Here is an 18,399-nt window from a genome sequence, read left to right on the forward strand (position 1 = left end):
ATGTTAATGTCACCACCTGGGGGAGGAGGGTGGTGGAAGGGAGAGAAAGGGAGGGTGGGGTTTGATGGAGTGATGGGGGAAAAGAAGGAGAAAGACGGATGGAAAGAAAGAGCGGCATGATAAGCCTGTCGTACCTGCCACCCCCTCACCTGCAGCCTTCATCCTTCTGACATGTCACACATGCCACGTTCTGTATGTACGCACATGTGCACACACTTATAAGTGTGCATGTATGTACACACACACACACACACATCCAAGCACATCACCGTGGGTTGTAACCTAACATTTAGAGTGCATGAACCCTTTTCTTTGTGTGTGTGTGTGTGTGTGTGTGTGAGGCCTGTGGCTTGCCCGCTGACAGGATCCTGTTATGGCAAATGTCACACTTCCAAAAAGGATTCACCCCCCACGGAGAAAATGAAGTCAACACCTTCCTTCGCTCCCTCCTCTCTCCTCTCCTGCTTCCTTCACCTTGTCCCTCCATCATTCCTCCTCCTCCTCCTTCTTCACCTTCACCCCCCCCCCCCCCAACACTTATCCGTTTCTATCCTCTTTTCTGCTCCCTTGAACTATCTCTACCACACACACACACACTCACCTTGGTTTGCAGTCCTAAGCGTTTTGCTGAATAAAGTCCCTTCTAACTGGCTGGTTTTAGCGGATAATGAGTCGTCACCTTGGGAGAGGAGGAGACGACAATGAGAAGAAAAAGAGGAAAAAGGGAGAGAGAAAATGGTGATTTTGGGGAATCGATAGGGAGGCAGAAGGAGAAGGGTAATGGCCAAAATGAGTGAGAAGGAGAGCAATGAGGGGGGGCAGGTGGAGGGGTTGAAAGATAGCACAGAACAGGGTTTTTTTCCCTCTACACCTCACGGGCCGGCGCATGCTATTCCCTTCATCACGTCTCGACGGCTTCAATATTTAATTGTGCTCTGAAAGACAGAATAAAGGGGGAAAAAAAATCCCTTCTCATTTAATTCATGATTCACTGGCCCCAGCCATCACGGAAACAGTGGAGACCTCTCACATAGTGAAGTTATTTTTCAAAGCCATCACAGAAACAAAAAATAAAAACATGTAGGCGTGCAGTGGAGGGAGGACGCACGGTGCATTATCTTCAATTCTCGCTGTAGATGTGGTCTCCAGCAGCTTTTTAATTTGACGTCCGTATGCAAATACTGCAGACAGTCAAGAAACAACTCCAAATCCCTCTCTGTTCCTGGAAGAAGGCAACTTAGAGGAGAAATCACACTCCCTTAGCAACAGACACATCCCCCCCCCCCCCAAAAAAAAAGAAAAAAAAGTGTGGTTTTATTTTTAGAAGGTGCAAACAAGGAAAGTGGGGAGGGGGTGTAAGATTGTAAATGTCTCTGATGTGTTCAGTCTGTACAACCTTATTCCTGATAATGGAACTAGCTACTCTGTCTGTCAGTGCCTATTTACACACAAATGAAGTGGCGAGTAGCGCGCGCCCAGTGGAGCCGCTAGCCTCCATCTCAGCTGTCAAAATGGGTTAGTGGCTACAAGCGAAACACAACGATCCCTGGGATCAAACTGGCGCCATCCATTCAAACATAATAGCTTCATCCTTGGACATGGAGCGTCTCTTTCCCTCGCTGGCTCTCCTCTCAGAACCTTGCCAGCTTGTTGTAAAGTAATAGACTTCTCAGGATGCCAGTTCACACAAATCGGGGATGTAGCCTTTTATTTGCCCTCCACGGGGAGAGGTGTTTGGAGTAATAGGGATGAAGCAGACCATAACTACAGCTGAATAAATCTTCCTATCTTGGCTCAGTGGAAGCCGGTGCACACATGGCTTTTCAAAGCTCTATAAAATGTTGTTTGATAGGAGTTCTGTACAGTTTAGGACTTCTCCTCCTGCTATCCACTCGCTTCGCTTTCGTTCCGCGCTACAGTGGTTGCAATCAATCAGTGTGTAATCAGCCGTCTTGCTGAGCTGCCAGGTAATCCTGGCTGTCTTGGTGGCTATCTGTGAGTGTGTGTGCGCATGTGACAGCTGGCAGAGCTGCTAAGTTGCCTGTCTGGGTGAGTGGATGGCACCATGCAGATTTTCTCTCCACAGTGTGTAAAGGCATATCGGATGATCTGATGGCTGTTGAAATTGTCAAGTGGGATTTGAGAGTGAGGATGGGCATTTTCAGTGCAGATGCCCAAATCCCTTAACTTACCTGAATTGAGTCTAAACTGAGTCTTTTCTCACACTTTCTCTCTTTGTAGACCTGCCTAGAATTGGAGCGTTATCTGCAGACAGAGCCCAAGCGTCTGTCAGAGCTCTTCGACCAAGATCTGGATGGCCTCCTAACTCCGGCCTACCTGAAGGAGGACGGCGAGGAGGAGCTGACAGACGCCCTGCTCCCCAGCCTGCCCAGCCTCCCTGAGCCCCCGAGCCCACCTCCAGTGATCCTCTGCCCAGCACGGAAGAATTTCCCCTCCACCGTTACAATGAAAAGAGACCTCAAACCCAAGGGCCAGGGGCTGGAAAACGTAGAAGGCATGGAAGGGGTCCATCAAGCCCAGCTGAGCGCCGTCACCTCCTTGACGCCCCCGTCGTCGCCGGAACTGGGCCGGCACCTCGTCAAACCCAACCAGACACTGACGGCCTCAGCTGATGGGACGCTTACCCTGAAGCTGGTGGCCAGGAAGGTGGGGCTCAACGCGGCCCGGCTGGTGGCGGCGCACGCGCTCCCCGTCCGGATGAAGGACGAAGAGGAGGGAGCTGCATGTGTGATCGGGGTGGGGGAGCTACCGGAGAACAAGAAGAGGATCCACCGTTGTCAATTCAACGGCTGCAGGAAGGTGTACACCAAGAGCTCCCACCTAAAGGCCCATCAGAGGACACATACAGGTGAGAATCCGTCACAAAGGAGTCAGTAGATTTTTCTTTTTTGGATGTAATTGTAGAAATAATTGCACTATTAGTAGTATTAGTGAAAGGAGACTTTGTTAAAGATGGATTATTGTTCAGCTATTTTGCGTTTGCAAGCACAATAAGAGCATGTTCAGCACAAAGGAGTAAAATGCACAAGCTTTTCAGCAAGGCCCTTCAATGTGCAGTAGTCATTTAGCTTCAGGACTGGTTCGATATTGTTTGGAATTGCCCTCACAGCTCACATTAATATACATTCATTAGTGTAAATGTGTGCTTGTATATGGATATGAGTTGTATGCAGACACAAGGTTACGTAATCTGTGTATACTCTGTGAATATGAGCATATAATGTCAGTAAATGACCCTGTGAGACTTTCAGCGAGGCAGCTCTGAGGACACCTCTCTCTTCAGAGGTAGCCACTTGATACACCTGCTGGTAATAAAACTGATTGACGCTCATCGTTGGTGACAGGCTAAAAAGACTCAATCCTGAAGCTAAATGACTGTCGCACACCGAAGAAGACGTAGCCAGAGAGTCTGTACTGAATATAGAAACTGAGAGAAAAGAACTGAAAGAGCTTTCTATCAATTTGGGTGTGTGGCCTCTTTTTGTACTTTAGATGAGCGCAGTGTTTCCTTCTCAGCCACTCATTCATACATGTATACGATGTGGGACAGTTTGCTTCTGGATAATCCTTTTGGTCTATGACTGTTTTTCTAGAAACATAAAATGTGGGCTGTTTTTAAATGTAGACTGGTATCAATTTTCATCTATCTGTGGTCTCTGTGAGCACTACGTCCATTTAGTCATCAATCCTTCTGGCCGGTCAGCTTTCTGAATTCCTAGATAACCTGACTTGAGATAATTGAGGCAAATCCACCTGCTTTACATTCTTCAAGTACAAAATGCAATGCAGTGACAAGAAATATAAAGAAAAAAAAAACCAAACCCCATAATGATGGAGCAGGTTTAAAGCCTGGTCCCCTTGTTTCCACATGGAAATATCACCATGTTGAATAAAATTGCGATGATTTAAGAAAACCTCCCTCATCCCATCCTTTCTACCTAAATGCTTCTCTGTGCTGAACCAGGACGGGTCCTCCTTGTCAAGGTTCTTCTCAAGAAGGAAGGGGGGAGGGTTCAGGAGCTATAACTCTCCCGCTCTTCCATCTCAATCCCAAACCACTCAGACCCCTGTCGGGGACCTGTCCTCTGTCTGAGTAACTGCACAGTGATGGATGGATTGACCTGGATAGGCCGCCATTTCCCCGGTTTATTTCAGGCCCTGCCGTCCTCTATGTGTTCTGTAAGTCTAGGTCAGTGGTTCTCAATCTGAGGTTGGATTGCTTGATTTTGCAGTGTGGTGCTTCTTACCTTCTTAAAAGAAGGAAAATATGTTTTAAATATAATATTAAATATTGTAATCTTAGGAGGCAGGTCATGAGGGATACCATCTGCATGCTTATTCCAATGATGAAGGGAAACGATAAACAAAACTTGTTGTTTGGCATCTGTGATGATGATGATGATGTTATTAATTAGCAGGGTTAGGGTTCAGCACCCTTTGCCTTCAGGTCTCGTTCACACCAAACACATTAGGCGTGTTTATTTGAAGTTCTGAGTGTGTCCTCTTTTGGTTTGGTTGAGAGAGTGACACTGTGTTTCAAATTCTGGTGGAAATAATTGGGCTGGGATGGCTGAAAATGTGGGTCTCTACCCCCCTCTGAGGGAGGCGTTCAGGGGTATAATGAGATGAATATGACATCTGATAGGTAGCCATTGCTCATGCTTGGAAGGCTTAGAACAACACATTAAATGTATGGTGGACTGCAGCTGTTTCTATGTGTTTTAAAAGGAGGAAGTACAGCAAAGAGCGTTTATCAACAACACCCACCATCTAAATCCCTAAACTTGATGTTTGACAGTCCAGTTCAGAAGCTATACGTGACGTGTTTACTAGCTCTGGCTCACTTGTATTTTCAGGGGTGTGAATATAAATAAAATCAACTTGTCAACTACTGTATGCTAAGACGGAAGAAAAGACGCTGTGTGTGTGATCACACCCTCGGTGGTGCACACCACAGGTTTAGGCATCGGCCTGACTGGAACAAAGCGCACAGACATGCGATCATTGATTTCCCCAGTGTGGCATGTCCACAGCCCCTGTGCTTCAACTGCATGCCAACTGGGCCAGCTCTGGGAGACCAGTACCACTGATGCTGTCCAGTCACAAGATCCATACAAGCAAAGGCAACAAATTAATCAGAAAGTCAGAGGTGTATCATCTCAATTATATTCGGATTTGTATTAAGGCTGGTATGTGGGGTATGGTGCCATCATCAGGTCAACATTTCATTACTGTCTTATACTGTACAAATTCTCCAATTTAGAAGCATGTTTGCTTGTAAAATGACTTAATCGACGAATCGTTTCAGGACTATATTGCACCTTACATCCCACTGCACTGGTCTACCTGAAAATCCTTGCCGGATCAAAATGTCACCTTTAAAACCGCTTGGAGTTGTAAGCTGATGTGGCATCCTTTATTTCTTTATCCAGTCAATTGATATGATAATGATTTAATGACATACAATGTTACAGATAGCACAGTAAAGGGCTCAGCTTCTTGGGGGACCCTCCCCCCCCTGAGCTTATCCTTGTCACTTAAGGTGCTTTGGATAAAAGCATCCAGCCAAAGAACATCTGTCTTGTTATTCAAACCAGGAAGGTAGAATGATAAAAGGGGGGAAATGTCGACATAAGACGACAAAAGAAAACACAAAAGCTAAAGAAAAGGCAGAAGAAGAGGAGAAGAGTGACGTGGCATGAAACAAAGAGTAGATGAAGACAGAAGACAGGAATGGGGGAGGTACAGTAGAGCGACCCTCTTCAGAAAAAGACAGCAGTGCCACAGGCTCCCCCATTCACTGAGCCATTATCCTGACAAGTTTAAAGATGTCATTACTCAAATCCTCTTTTTCTTAGTTGTTATTTCCATAAATTACCGACGGAGAAAAGGCTACGATTTAATCTGGAATTAGACGGGCTGAGTTGAAATGACAGTGCCCTGTAGAGCTTTTTGTGAATAGGCTTATGGCAGATAAGGAATGGTACAATTAGATTTTGGGCAGGGTGAGGGAACGGGTAAAACACGAGGACTGTTGGGTTATTATGCCTTCTGTCGCCCTCTCTCTCCCTCTGTTCCTCATCTGCCTCGCTCTCTCGCTCTTTCCACTCTTTCTCTCTGTCTCGTTCTCTCCTCATTTCGTCCCATATCAGTCTTTTCACAACATGTCTGTCTCTGTATATGCTCCTCTCTCACGCTCTTATGTTATTGCTCTGCTCTTTTGCCACTATCTGTCTCTTTGGGCTGAGGCCAATGACATGAGGAAAATATCCAACTGCAATTTTTTCTGACCAGTATTGCACTCTATAAATTAAACTTCAGGCCTGTGTTTGTGGTCTTCATAGTATGAAACAAGATATCTTGTTCACCCGCCCACAGATCTACACTATGTGGGCCAAGGTGCAGAAGTTTAATGCTCATGGTTTCAAAAAAAGATGTTACAATATGGGTGTCTACATACTTTAGGTTGTTTCTACTTAATAATTTCGATAAAATAATAATGTTGCTTGTTTAAGTCAGAGAAATGGTGACCTTCAAGTACTGGTACTTGGTTTTCTGTAAAGATGTAGTATACACAGTCTTTTATGTGGCATTGTAAATAATAAATAGCAAATACACCAGCATGCAGAGAGCATACTTATCAATTTATTTTTTGTTGCACGTTGATCGGCCATGATAATGTTGAACACAGATAAATTGTGGTTCTTTCAGTCATCGTTCATCTTTCAGCTCACACTTCTCTCCAGCATTTAGTCAGAGTTCACTTTATTTCTCCTTTCGTTCCCCCATATTTCATCTTCTTTCTCTCTCCGTCTCCCTTTTGCTCAGCTCCATGCCTGCTCTGCTGGTTGAGGGCTAGGAGGCTGTAAAATGTTCTCCGAGAGCCTCTCTAATGACCTCTGAGACCCGGATGCCCTGCTTCAGCTCCAACTAATGGAGGGAATGCAATTAACTTCAACACTGGCACCTAAGAGGCGGGACTGAGCGCGTGCGTGTGTGTGTGTGAGAGAGCATTCGGAAGTCATAGATTACGCATAATGGGATTACAGTGACTCAGGAAACACCCAGTTATCAGATTACAGATGAGAAATATGTGATTGCTTATTTGATTACTCCAAAAAAAAAAACATTTTCAGTGGGAAAAAGCATTTTGATTGCACATCATTTTTGCCTGAAATGAGTGAATGGTGTCAGCTAATGGGACTCATGAAATCATGCAGCATAAATAATGGTTTTCAACAAGAGCACTGTCCACAGTCCTGATTCTTTAAATCAGAAGAACATAATCCACTTAGCTTCATAATCTACATTATATGTTTTACAGGCAAAGTAATCCAAAAGTAACAGAGCATAATCAGATTATGCTGCTGAGTTCGGGGCTAATCCAGTGGATTAGGTTACTGATTACCATTTTAAACTGCCAATCAGTCCGACTGTGTGCAGCATTGTTTTTTAAAAGTAACCTTCCTCGTCCAGTTTGTGTGTGAATGTGTGTTTGAGAAGGCGAGCGTGCACCTGCTCTACTTGCCTGTTTGTACGAGGGCATCTTGAGGGAGAGGAGAGAGGAGGAGCAGGAGAGGGGGGCGCTGTTGCTAGGCAACGGGGGGCAGCGTATCGTTGGAGGAGTCGGTAGCTGAGTGGTTATGTACTGCTGCAGGCTCTGGTCTCTTAGTGCCCCCCCCCCCTTCCCTCTCCTCCTCCTGCACTACCACCACTACTACCACCACCACCACCACCACCCCGGCCCTCCCTCCCCCCTCTTGCCCCGTACAGCTCTACGGTCGCTAGGCAACTGCCTCCGTACTCTGCCAGCGTGCTCGGTAATTGGCCGGTGGCATGGCGGCGTGCCGTTGCCAGATCCAGCCAGCTGCACTGACTACTGCCTCCTCATGTTTCAGCAAACCCCCCCCCCCCCACCTTCTCACGCACACACACACATACACCCCGCCCCCTCGCTCTCGTTGCTAGGCAACACATTCAGGCATCCCTGCCTCCCGGGAATTTCATTGGCCAGAGCGGGAAGGCCCAGACCTGCTGCTCTGGGTGTTTCTGGGAAGTGAGGCAGTATGAGGGGATATTTGTCCACAATGGGGACATGCATGGATGGATAGGAGGGGACATAGCTCATTTCTGGGTCTTTAAACTCTTTTCATTAACACAAAATTGTTTACTGAGCATTGTTTACCTGCCATAAATATTATTTGATCTGAAATAAATCAATTTCATACATCATAGAGAGAGTTTTTGGTGATTCTAAAATGATGGGGAGTTAAAGGGGGAACCGGAATCATAATTGTGTGTTATCAGTTTGTTTTCATTCCTGGTGTTTTGCCATGATTGCCTGGTGGAGTTCTTTTCTCACTTGTTCATTTATCACCTCATCACGGCTGTAACCTAATGCACCTCTGTTTCTCACCATCAAGCCGTACATGATTCCTGTTAATGGAGTGCTGTAACATGGCTGCTCCCTGAGTATGTTTGATAAGAAGTGCGTGCGCAGGTCATATGTCGAGAGACTTGTATTGTTTTTCTCGTTCGCCTTGGCTTGTGCCCTTTGGCTTTGCATTTCAGAAATTGCTGTTCATTTTTGTGCCGTTTAATACACTGAAAAAGACAGAAATGTATGTTTAATTGGAACACAGACACATACTGTATACATTATTGATTTCTTTTAGCTTCTGCCCCGTGAACAAATCTACGCACAATCAGGGAATTTCTACAACAGCTGGTACAGATAATGGCACCAAACCACTACTGTCTTAATACAAGCACTCTTCTCAATCTTGACTGTCTTCACAAAGCAGTCGATCCATTGTTTGTGTCCCTTTTGATAATCGCATTCAGCAAATTAAGCCAGTTTTTGTGTCGAAGCCACTCATGCAGAGCTGGTCAGTGTGGCTGTATTCAACCACGAGCCACCGGTCCAGATGGGATGTGACTGATGCAGGTGACATCCACGGTGCTGGACGCAGCTGGCAGATTGTGGGTTCCTTGCCATTATGCCGTGTGACTGGCCTAATTATCACTACCCCCCCCCCCCCCCCCCCGTCGGCATATCTGCAGCCTCCTCTGCCTTAATCCACTTCTGCAGCACTTCTCTCCTACTCCACTTTTCCCTCTCCTGGTCTCATCTCACCTCCTCTTCTCACTCTCTCATCCACCTTCCCTCTAATCCCACCGCCCTCCCTCCCTCATCCTCTCCACTTCTTCTCTCGCTCCACTTGTCTCTACCCTCTACTCCTCTTCTGCGTGTTCAGCAAGAATGGAGACCAGTGGGAGCTTCTCCATCTCAGTCTTAAACATTGCGTTGCTCTCATTCCAGCTGCCTAAACACGGAAAAAGAGAAGTGAAGGGATCTTTATCAGGGAAATAGAATGAAAACTCCAACAGAATAACATATGCAGGATATAATCTTTTAAATAGAATCTCTGCACGTAGACCTATATTTGCAAAATATATCAAACACCACCTTGAAGACGCCAAATATTTGGATTCATGATTCCACACCAATACCACAGAGTTTTTTTTTTTTTTGCATGACCACAGAAGAGTGCAAACAAATGAGCGTGTGATTGGTGGTGGAGCGATGAAACAGGTGCTTATGCGTGTTTTTTTTCATCCCCCAGGTGAGAAGCCGTACAAGTGCTCGTGGGAGGGCTGCGAATGGCGATTCGCCCGGAGCGACGAGCTGACGAGGCACTACCGCAAACACACCGGCGCCAAGCCTTTTAAGTGCAACCACTGTGACAGGTCTGTCAAAACACAACTCTCCCTGCTTTCCTCTCCCTCATGTGTTCGTCTTCCATGTTCCGAGGGTTATTTGAAGTAGTTCCACGAGCACAGCAGGCTATGTTTTCCCATTGTGTTTTGTACACAGTTTGGTTTAGTACAGAAGTGCTACACGATGCTGGTAACACACCCGAATGTGTTTGGTACTGACCCAGTTAAAAAGTGTGCTGGCAGGATTACTAATGTGCTCCTCTGCAACACATGCAAGACCCAACCTGCTCAATCTTTCAATGGGAATCCAAAGGGTGCTTATTCTGCTCTATACCCACATTAGGCCCTGTGCAGCATATTAATAGTGCATCTCCTCTCATGATGTTACATGGCCTTGATTTGGAGGCTACTTTCACACTGGGACAGAGGTGTAAAATGGCTGTAGAGCCCATTAGCACCATCGCACATGGCTGGTATAGAATATTAATTTGAACTTAAGTTTTTGGGTACTACTTTTAATAAACCTTTTAGAAAAAAGGTACCAGTTTTTGGAGTGTTGGACGTTTTAGAGGGAAAATGTATTTGGGGAATTTCCGAAGCCACCGTGACCCAAAATACAGGTGTGTGTGTTACTGTAAATAAAGCCTCAGGCGGGGCACAGTGATTGGAGGGACTATCCTGTAAACCGGATGATTCCTGGTGTGATCCCCGTGACCCGAGCACAGAGTGTCCTTGAGCGGAGCAAACTGACCAGCAGGGCACAATATCTGTTTGAAAGGTTTTCACTTCCTGTTTACTGTCTTACAAAGCAGAAAATATCCCCCTTATCTTAAACAGAGGTGTCGGGGTGCATGGCGTTGTCACTTTGAAGAGTGGATCTGATTTGCCTGCGACTCTGCTACATGATTAGTCGCCCTGGCTTCTGTTTAATTATGAACCACCTCAAAATGTTAATTTGTTCCTTAAATGTGGCTCCCCTGGAAAAAAAATCATCAAACATTCAGTGGCCATTATTCCCTATAAAAAGATCAGCTTGACTCAGACACAAAAAAATCTTTACTCCCATTTTAATTACACCCCTCTGTCTGCTATCCAGCCCTCGCTGACACCTCTGGGATCTCGGGGCAATATTGTCTGCAGGAGCCACCACAGTATTTAAAGCAGGGGACCCCAGGTGAAATTGTGGGTGAAAAGGTCATTTTGAGGGTATTACACTGTAAAATCTATAGTTTTATCAAATGTCAGTATATTCTACATTTGTTTTGAGTACTTTCACTTAATAAAAACACTATAGTGGCCATATTCTCAAGAAAACATAGTATCTGTGTGCACAACACTGACTTAAAACTGGGGTGTAGATACTGTACAGAATTATTGTTTTTATTATTTTCTCTATTTTATTTGTATTTTTTTCCACATAGATACAGTTTTGTTAATATTGAAATTAAATTTTTCTTTTTTATTGTATTTAAACATTTTTTGACACAGTTAGTCAGTAAAACATCTAATTTATCTGTAAATTACATACAACAGTATTTAGATATTCATGAAGCTGAAAATTCACGTCCAATGTCATCCAATGTCAAGAGATGTAAGAGGCAACACTTTATGTGTGTATACGTGTGTGTTTTATGGCCTCTTTGACAGTTGGAGAACAGGCCACAATGCAGAAGTTACTGAATATGTGACCTCTTGAATCATGTATAGGTTCATTATGGAAGGACAAAAAGAAATCCCTCTTCACCTGGGGTACTTTGCCTTAATGTGTATGAAAGAGTGTGTGTCTTGGTCATCTGTGCGAGTGTGTGTGTGAGGGAGCAGGGGGCCGGGCAGTGTCAACTTAATCAGGTCTCAGCTGGACAGACTGTAAATACAGTATCCCTCCCTCTTCCACCCTGATTTCCCACCTCCCCCCACCACCAGATCCCCCCCTGCAGGCACATCCCTAATTTGGGCCCACCTCTGTCATGTGTCACAAGGCACCCAACCCCTCCAGCCCAACGCACACAAACACACACACACACACATATACACCCCTGCTGAGATGAAGGAAGAAGGGAAACAGGGGAGACAGAGAAGACGGGGAGGAAGATTGAGGATGGGAGGAGGGGGGAGACAGACCCACGGTGTGCCAGCTGGTGTCGTGCCCCCGAGTCGTGACTCATACTTTACCATCTGTCTCACCGCACACACACACACACTCTCACAGTGACACACACACATCAACACCCCTGCACGTCTCCTGAGCCATTCGATAATCTCGCGTGTGTTTGTTGCCGTGCACACGCTCATGTACACAAAAACAATGATACACACACACATACACACATGCAGGTGTGACAGTAAGACAGATGACTGGTGGCTCATCACAGTGTAACTCCCCCTCTTGGCCAAACACTGATTCATCTAGACATCTTAGACAGTTGCCTCTGTCTCAGTGGAAAGAGCCAATCTGAAACTGGTGTCAAAAAAAAAAAAAAGAAAGAAAGTCAACAGTTGCAGAACTGTGAAAAGGAGTCTGACTCCTGAACTGGGGCTCCATATTTAAATATTCTTTATTTTACCAGAGTGGATTGAGGCATATTATTTGTTTTTTTTTGCTTATTTTATTTGAGGAATGACCATCAGATCACTTGTTGTAAGGAGTATTAGCAAATGTCCATTTAAAAAAATGTTAATTTAATATGACATCATGGGACCTTGAACCTTTGAGCCTGTCGTGGTTTTTCATTTTGCTGTTAACAACCAGAGTTTATGGGAACAATGACATCATCATTTCAGCTCCAACACATTTCCCAGCCTTATATCAAAAATAACCCAGAAGAGCATTCAGAAAATGCAGCAATTAGGGAGCAATTTGGTCGTGTCTTGTTTAATTTTTCTCCCAAACGTCATTCAATTGAAACATTTAGTAAACTCCGAAACAAGTCTACATCTCAAATATTTCTCAACACACTAATCACCAGAACACGCAGCTTCCCAATTACCGAAAGGAAAGCAGCACTTGCCTTTTGAAAAGCACCCCTCTTGGGAATGAAGCTGTAGTGTTCAGCAAGCGTGCAACAGAAACACTGTTGATCCAGTAATAGTGATGAAAAAGTAGGTCTCCTTTAATGGCTGCATCTGTATGTAAGCATGCATGGAATAAACAAAACACCAGCTGAAAGCATACATCATGTCAATTTGTGGCAATCAGGTTGAAATAATCAAACATTTTTAAAAGCCTTGCAGAAAAAAATAGGCCACACTTCCAGAGCAACTTCATTTTTTACTGTGCAGCTATGCAATTCTGCAAGCCTGATTTCAGATGAGAGGCTTCGATTAGTCTAATTTAGCTGTCGTTTTACAGCACATGTTTTGCATGCTGTGTTTTTTTTTGTCCCCCCCCCTTCCACAGTTTCAACAGATCCATCTGCGGGCTCTCTAGTTATTCATGGCGCAGCTGAAGTCATTAGGAGTGCTGCTGAAAATGCTGATTATGAATTAGTTACACATATACTAATTGCGTGTGCATTAGTGGCTCAGTACTCACTAGCTAACAGCAACATTTAGCTCAATCGACAAAACAAACTTCTTCCCCCTGCATTGGTAACAAGCTGCTCTCTGTTTCTCTCTCTCTCTCTTCGGTTGCAGGTGTTTCTCGCGGTCGGATCACTTGGCGCTACACATGAAGAGGCACATCTGAGGAATTTGAGAGAGGTCAGCGGGAGTGGAAGCGAGGGGAAGGGGATGGAGGCGGAGTAGAGGAAGGAGAGGGAGCGTCATCTGCAGGAAAAATAACACCACGGATGTTAGAGAGAGGCAGCGGGATGGACTCAAAAAACACCAGATTTGTGCCATTCTGGGCTGGAGGGAGAGGCACCACACAGGGACGCTGACTACAGAAACACAGGCAGGCTGACAGACGGACCCTAAGTGGCTCTGTCAGTCTGTGCTCAACCAGTTGGTCCATGATTCCACGGTGACACGTCGTCACCTCACAAATGTCTCCCGGTGTTGTCGCGTGGACGATACAGATGCTCCATCCCACCCTTCGTATGTGTCTCAATGGGATGTCACACGATGAATGGTGGACCACGTGCCTGTAGTTGGCAGCTCTTTGTTGTAGTCGTCCTTGCAGTCTTTGCGATCGTCCCTCGGTGAAACGCTTCCAAAATGTCAGCCCTGTTCATGCAGCAGTGCTCCATGTACCAGCGAGCTCACCAACGCCACACTGGACCAGTTGTACAGTCATTTTAGCTAACGGCAGAACTGCTGTTTGTATATTCAAGACTTCCTCTTCTTAAAATGTACCTTGAGCTGAGGAGAACAGTTCATTTCCAACAGTAGCTACACAGCATCATCTCACAGGGTAAGCAAGCAAGAAAGCTGGCTTTCTCTCCCTCAAACTTGCCATAGCCTTTACAATTCACCAAAGGGTTTATTATCTTATATAGGACAGATGATAATTTGTCAATTTTTCATCTGACCTCTGTCACATCTGCCAACTGGATCCATTTATAAATCCTTCTGGTTTGATGGCATCGGAGCACTTGTTTGAATGGAGCGTTAGATTGGATTTCCCGAAGATTTGAAGGCGGGAGTGTGTTGCACTGATGTGCTGTGAAGACTGATTGAGGTCATCCAGAGGACTGGCTTGGCTTTATGAACATCATCCATTGAGGGTTACCGCTGGATGAGGCTAACTAATCTACTCTGGGAAAGACTGTTCATCTCCTAGAATGTCAGCTGAAACCCGAGCGTCTCATGAGATGCTAGATGGCTCCGATGAGTGTTTTTCCTCTCCAGGATCTTGGCTCTTACGAGTTGTCGTCAGGAACTGTTGCACAATTGACTCTTTGCAAACTTTTTGTAAAAAAAAATGCCCCACCGTCTTGAGCTGAGTGACAATTCGGGACTCACCAAACGCTGGCTTTCACGTGCCGTCGAAGTTGCGGACAGCCACATGCACAAGTCAAAGCAGCTAGCTGACTGCGATAGCACACCGAACACAAACAAGATCAATATGTATGATAAAGGCTATATTGTTTCTAAGAAAAGATTCTCCTATTTGTTCAAAACAGACAATTGAAAAGACCATTTTGAAGAACACATTGGAAATGGATGGAGCCAAAAAAAAGTGTCTGCTAGATGCCTGAAATGATCTCTTTGGCCTTTGAGAGTGATTGGCACCTAACTAGCCACTGGGTTGAGGAGGGTTTTTGTCCTGTTCACACCACCCATGCAGATCTCTTCCAGACTTCCAGCTCTCAGACTTTATTTCAGTGAATAGCTGCATTCAGTCGCTCTCCTAATCGGGCCCTATGCATATCCAAGAACATTTCTGCTGATGTCCTGACCACACACGTAAGTCTGAATGCAGATTTCTGCCCTGCTGGACACGGAAGGACTTGTAGGAAGGCACATGACACAAATTCAATCAATTGGGTGGCTCTTCTCAGAGCAAATCAATGTGAATGTATCTGTTGTAAGTCTGTACATGTTGCTGGGCCCATGAAAACACTTGCGTGTGGTTGGTAAGATCACACCAGACACCATTTGTGTTTACGCAGTAGTTTCTCTTTTTCACATTAGCGGTTGGACTTGGAATAACTAGCTAGTCACGGCTGGTAGCTTCTGACATTTTACTGGTCTTACTGGACCAGCGGGAGGTCATGAGTGTGGATTTCCAGTGGGTGGCTGAAATGGGTTAGGAAAATAACTGCCCAGTCAGCAATGATAACTGCCCCATCAGCTCATGAAACTGCAGTGGAGTGAAACACACACACAGACACTCCTCCAAAACTGGAATTAACATTTGTCCTTGGCGGTCCGACTCTTGTCCGATAGAACAAAGACATAAAGTCTAGTTGTTGCTCTTTGCCGCATTACACTTAAGTGTCGTGTCTTTAATCCACAAATAGAAATTATCGACTCAACTCAAGCGCACTCGAATCAAACAGGCAGCTTGGACAAAAGTGGATTGTCAGGATTCTTACGAACTCGATTGGGAACAACTATGTTTATTCTTTAATTTACAAGATTTTTTTAATACTTTGAGGCAAAGTGAGGCACACAGCAGCCTGCTGTTTTTTGGCAAGGGAGACAGTAAATTGATTTCACTCTGTATACCAGAGGCGCATTTCAATTTCGGGTACGAATGCAGCTCCGGCTCAATCATATCTAGACACGATCTGTCTGCGGCTCTGGAACCAGAAGCTGTATCACCCCCTGCTCCGCATAAATATTGAACTCTTTCTGTCTAAATGTGCAAACAAGCCAGACTCCCTCTGACATTGAACATCTAGGTGACAGGGCTTCGCTTGCAAAGACAGGAGGGAGTGACCACAATAGAAACCAACTGATACAAGTTTTAACTGCTGGTTTATTTCTTACAGGCCATCCAGGTTGCAGCTACAACTCTATCAATGCTACCAGTCATTCTTTGTGTTTGTTGGCATTAATAAAAGTCATAGTCACTGACAAACTTTGAGATTTGGTTTGTAGAAGATCTAAAAGTACCCAGTTCAGATGGGAATGTCAGAGCAGGTTTGTGGTTTTCCTGCTCAGCCCAGCTCTCCATGTGGAAGATAAAATGAAGAATAGCAGTTTAACCCATGGGTTAAAATTGTATCATCAATGGCAGCTCTACTTGTGTGTTTCAGTATTTCAATGGGGCACTCCCCTGTTTAACTGAATGGTTGTGAATGTGTGGGAATGTGCAGCTCGGGAGTGTTTTTTTTTTGTTTTTCGTTCATGTTCTGTACCAATCATAGACAGCTGAGGATTTTTGGACTGAAACACTGAATGTGTTGTTGTTTTTTAATGTTCAGTGAGACTTCAAGGAGCCAAGAAATGGGAATATTGAAATTACAGGACAGTTTAAAAATTTGGATTCGCCACAAACAAATATTTCTCCCCTAATGTGTTTGCCGGGAGCACGGAAACTGGGGTTTCAAATGTGAATGTGTTTTCTGAAAAGGTTGTTTCATGTTGTCTCCGAGGATGCTGTTCAGTTCTGTGTCATCTTAATGAATGATTGTCAATTCTGCTGTGCCTGTGTGTTCTTTGTCTATTTGTATTTGCACTCTGAATTTTTTGGAAAAATCACTTGCATATCTGATGTTTTCTGTCCGCTTGTACACTACACTTCACACGACAACCCTGGGTGATGAAACACGGATCACGAAGTCTGTATAGTAGCTGTTTTTTAGCACAAATGTACACACTCATGCATACAAGGATTCACTCGCATTGCAGACACGCCAACACACCTACACAAACCGCATGCACGCAGGCACTCCCTAAACACACAGATTCATACAAAGAAACATGCACAAGCACATCCTGAATCCATACAGTCGAACACAAACACCTGAGGGTACTCACAAACACACACACACACACACACACTCTCTCTCCGTTCTCCTTGTGTGTTTTTCACCGTTTTTCATGCCACCTTGTGAGAGTCAGAGATCCAGACTGCAGCTCTTGCTCTCAGCAGAGGGGGGAAGCACGCATTACTATGTGTGACACCACCTCTGTTTCCACCAGGTCTGAATTTCAAATCAAACGCACCCCCTTTTTCTACCAGCGTTCCCTCATCACCCCACCTCCACCTCCACCTCACCCCACCCACCCCCAACCTTCCATTTTCTCAGATATGATCCCTTTCAACTCCCTCCCCTCTGTCCGACTCCCCCTTCCCCTTCCCCTCCCTCCCTCACCCCCCTTCTCCATCTTTTTCCTCCGTTGTCTTTCTCCGTTTCTTTCGCTGTACAAAGTGTTTCAAATTTATCATTTGTATATTATGATGTATGGGTACGATAATGTTCTTTATTATGGAAAAATGAGAAAGATTTATTTTTGTTACTGGTTTGTTTCATAATTCCTTTTTTAAATTGGTATTGTAATATCTCTATGCAAGGAACTGTTCGGTGAATCGTTTTTATTTAAGAATGTAATTATGTGTAATAAATGGTAGAAGCAGTTTGGCATGGAGTATTCATGGTTCTTGGCTGGTCTGTTAATGGCGGTTTCATCCTGCAACAATATGCACCTAATCATCCATCTTCTCATAGAATATTTTCTGATTTCTTATCAGGTCTCAATCACAGAGCCATTCAGTTTGCTGACAATGAGCGCCCAGAGTACATTTACATACCCTCTTGCTTTTATTCTCACTGACCAGACAACTTTCGAGGACTGGCTGGCTTTAGGTTTTGCTGCATTTTCTGAGTTAAATCTGCGAGCCAACTGGGTTAGAGTGGGCAGGAAAATTAATTTACACCCTCCTTTTTTTCTGCTATTTGCAGCAAACCTCCCCTGGATGAATAAAAAAAAGCCTCTGATTTATCGTTCCTTTTGATCAAACACAGGAAATGGGCCAGAATACCTTCACTTTGCCTGAATGCACTCTCTCGTTGTCTCCCTCCAAGGGAGCTACGGCATGTTAATTACATCTGTTACCAACCAAGGTGATGACTTATCCGCTATTCCTGCCTTTTGACCATGACTAGCTGATAAAAGGGTAATCGAATAACTAATGGCTAATTAGGGAGTAATTACTCCCTGGTAAATGGCCCTATGCAGTGTATTAAGTCTCCTTGGGTCTGGCAGTGAGAAACTCCCATAAGGTTTTTTGTTTCATTTAATGCTCCTTAATTGAAATGGGCACCC

General features: G+C 44.8%; 1 protein-coding gene across 1 annotated transcript in view; it reads left to right on the forward strand.

Annotated features, from left to right (window-relative positions):
• LOC139306806 (Krueppel-like factor 7) overlaps window positions 1-13,426 on the forward strand; it is a 31,735-nt gene extending 18,309 nt beyond the window's left edge. Inside the window, exons 2-4 of the mRNA XM_070930759.1 lie at window positions 2,242-2,869; window positions 9,648-9,771; window positions 13,375-13,426. Of these exons, the coding sequence (XP_070786860.1) occupies window positions 2,242-2,869; window positions 9,648-9,771; window positions 13,375-13,426 (804 nt within the window). The remainder of the gene's footprint in view (window positions 1-2,241; window positions 2,870-9,647; window positions 9,772-13,374) is intronic.
• The last annotated feature ends 4,973 nt before the right edge of the window (window positions 13,427-18,399 follow it).

Source organism: Enoplosus armatus, chromosome 24 (genome assembly GCF_043641665.1).
Source record: "Enoplosus armatus isolate fEnoArm2 chromosome 24, fEnoArm2.hap1, whole genome shotgun sequence".
NCBI lineage: Eukaryota > Metazoa > Chordata > Actinopteri > Centrarchiformes > Enoplosidae > Enoplosus > Enoplosus armatus.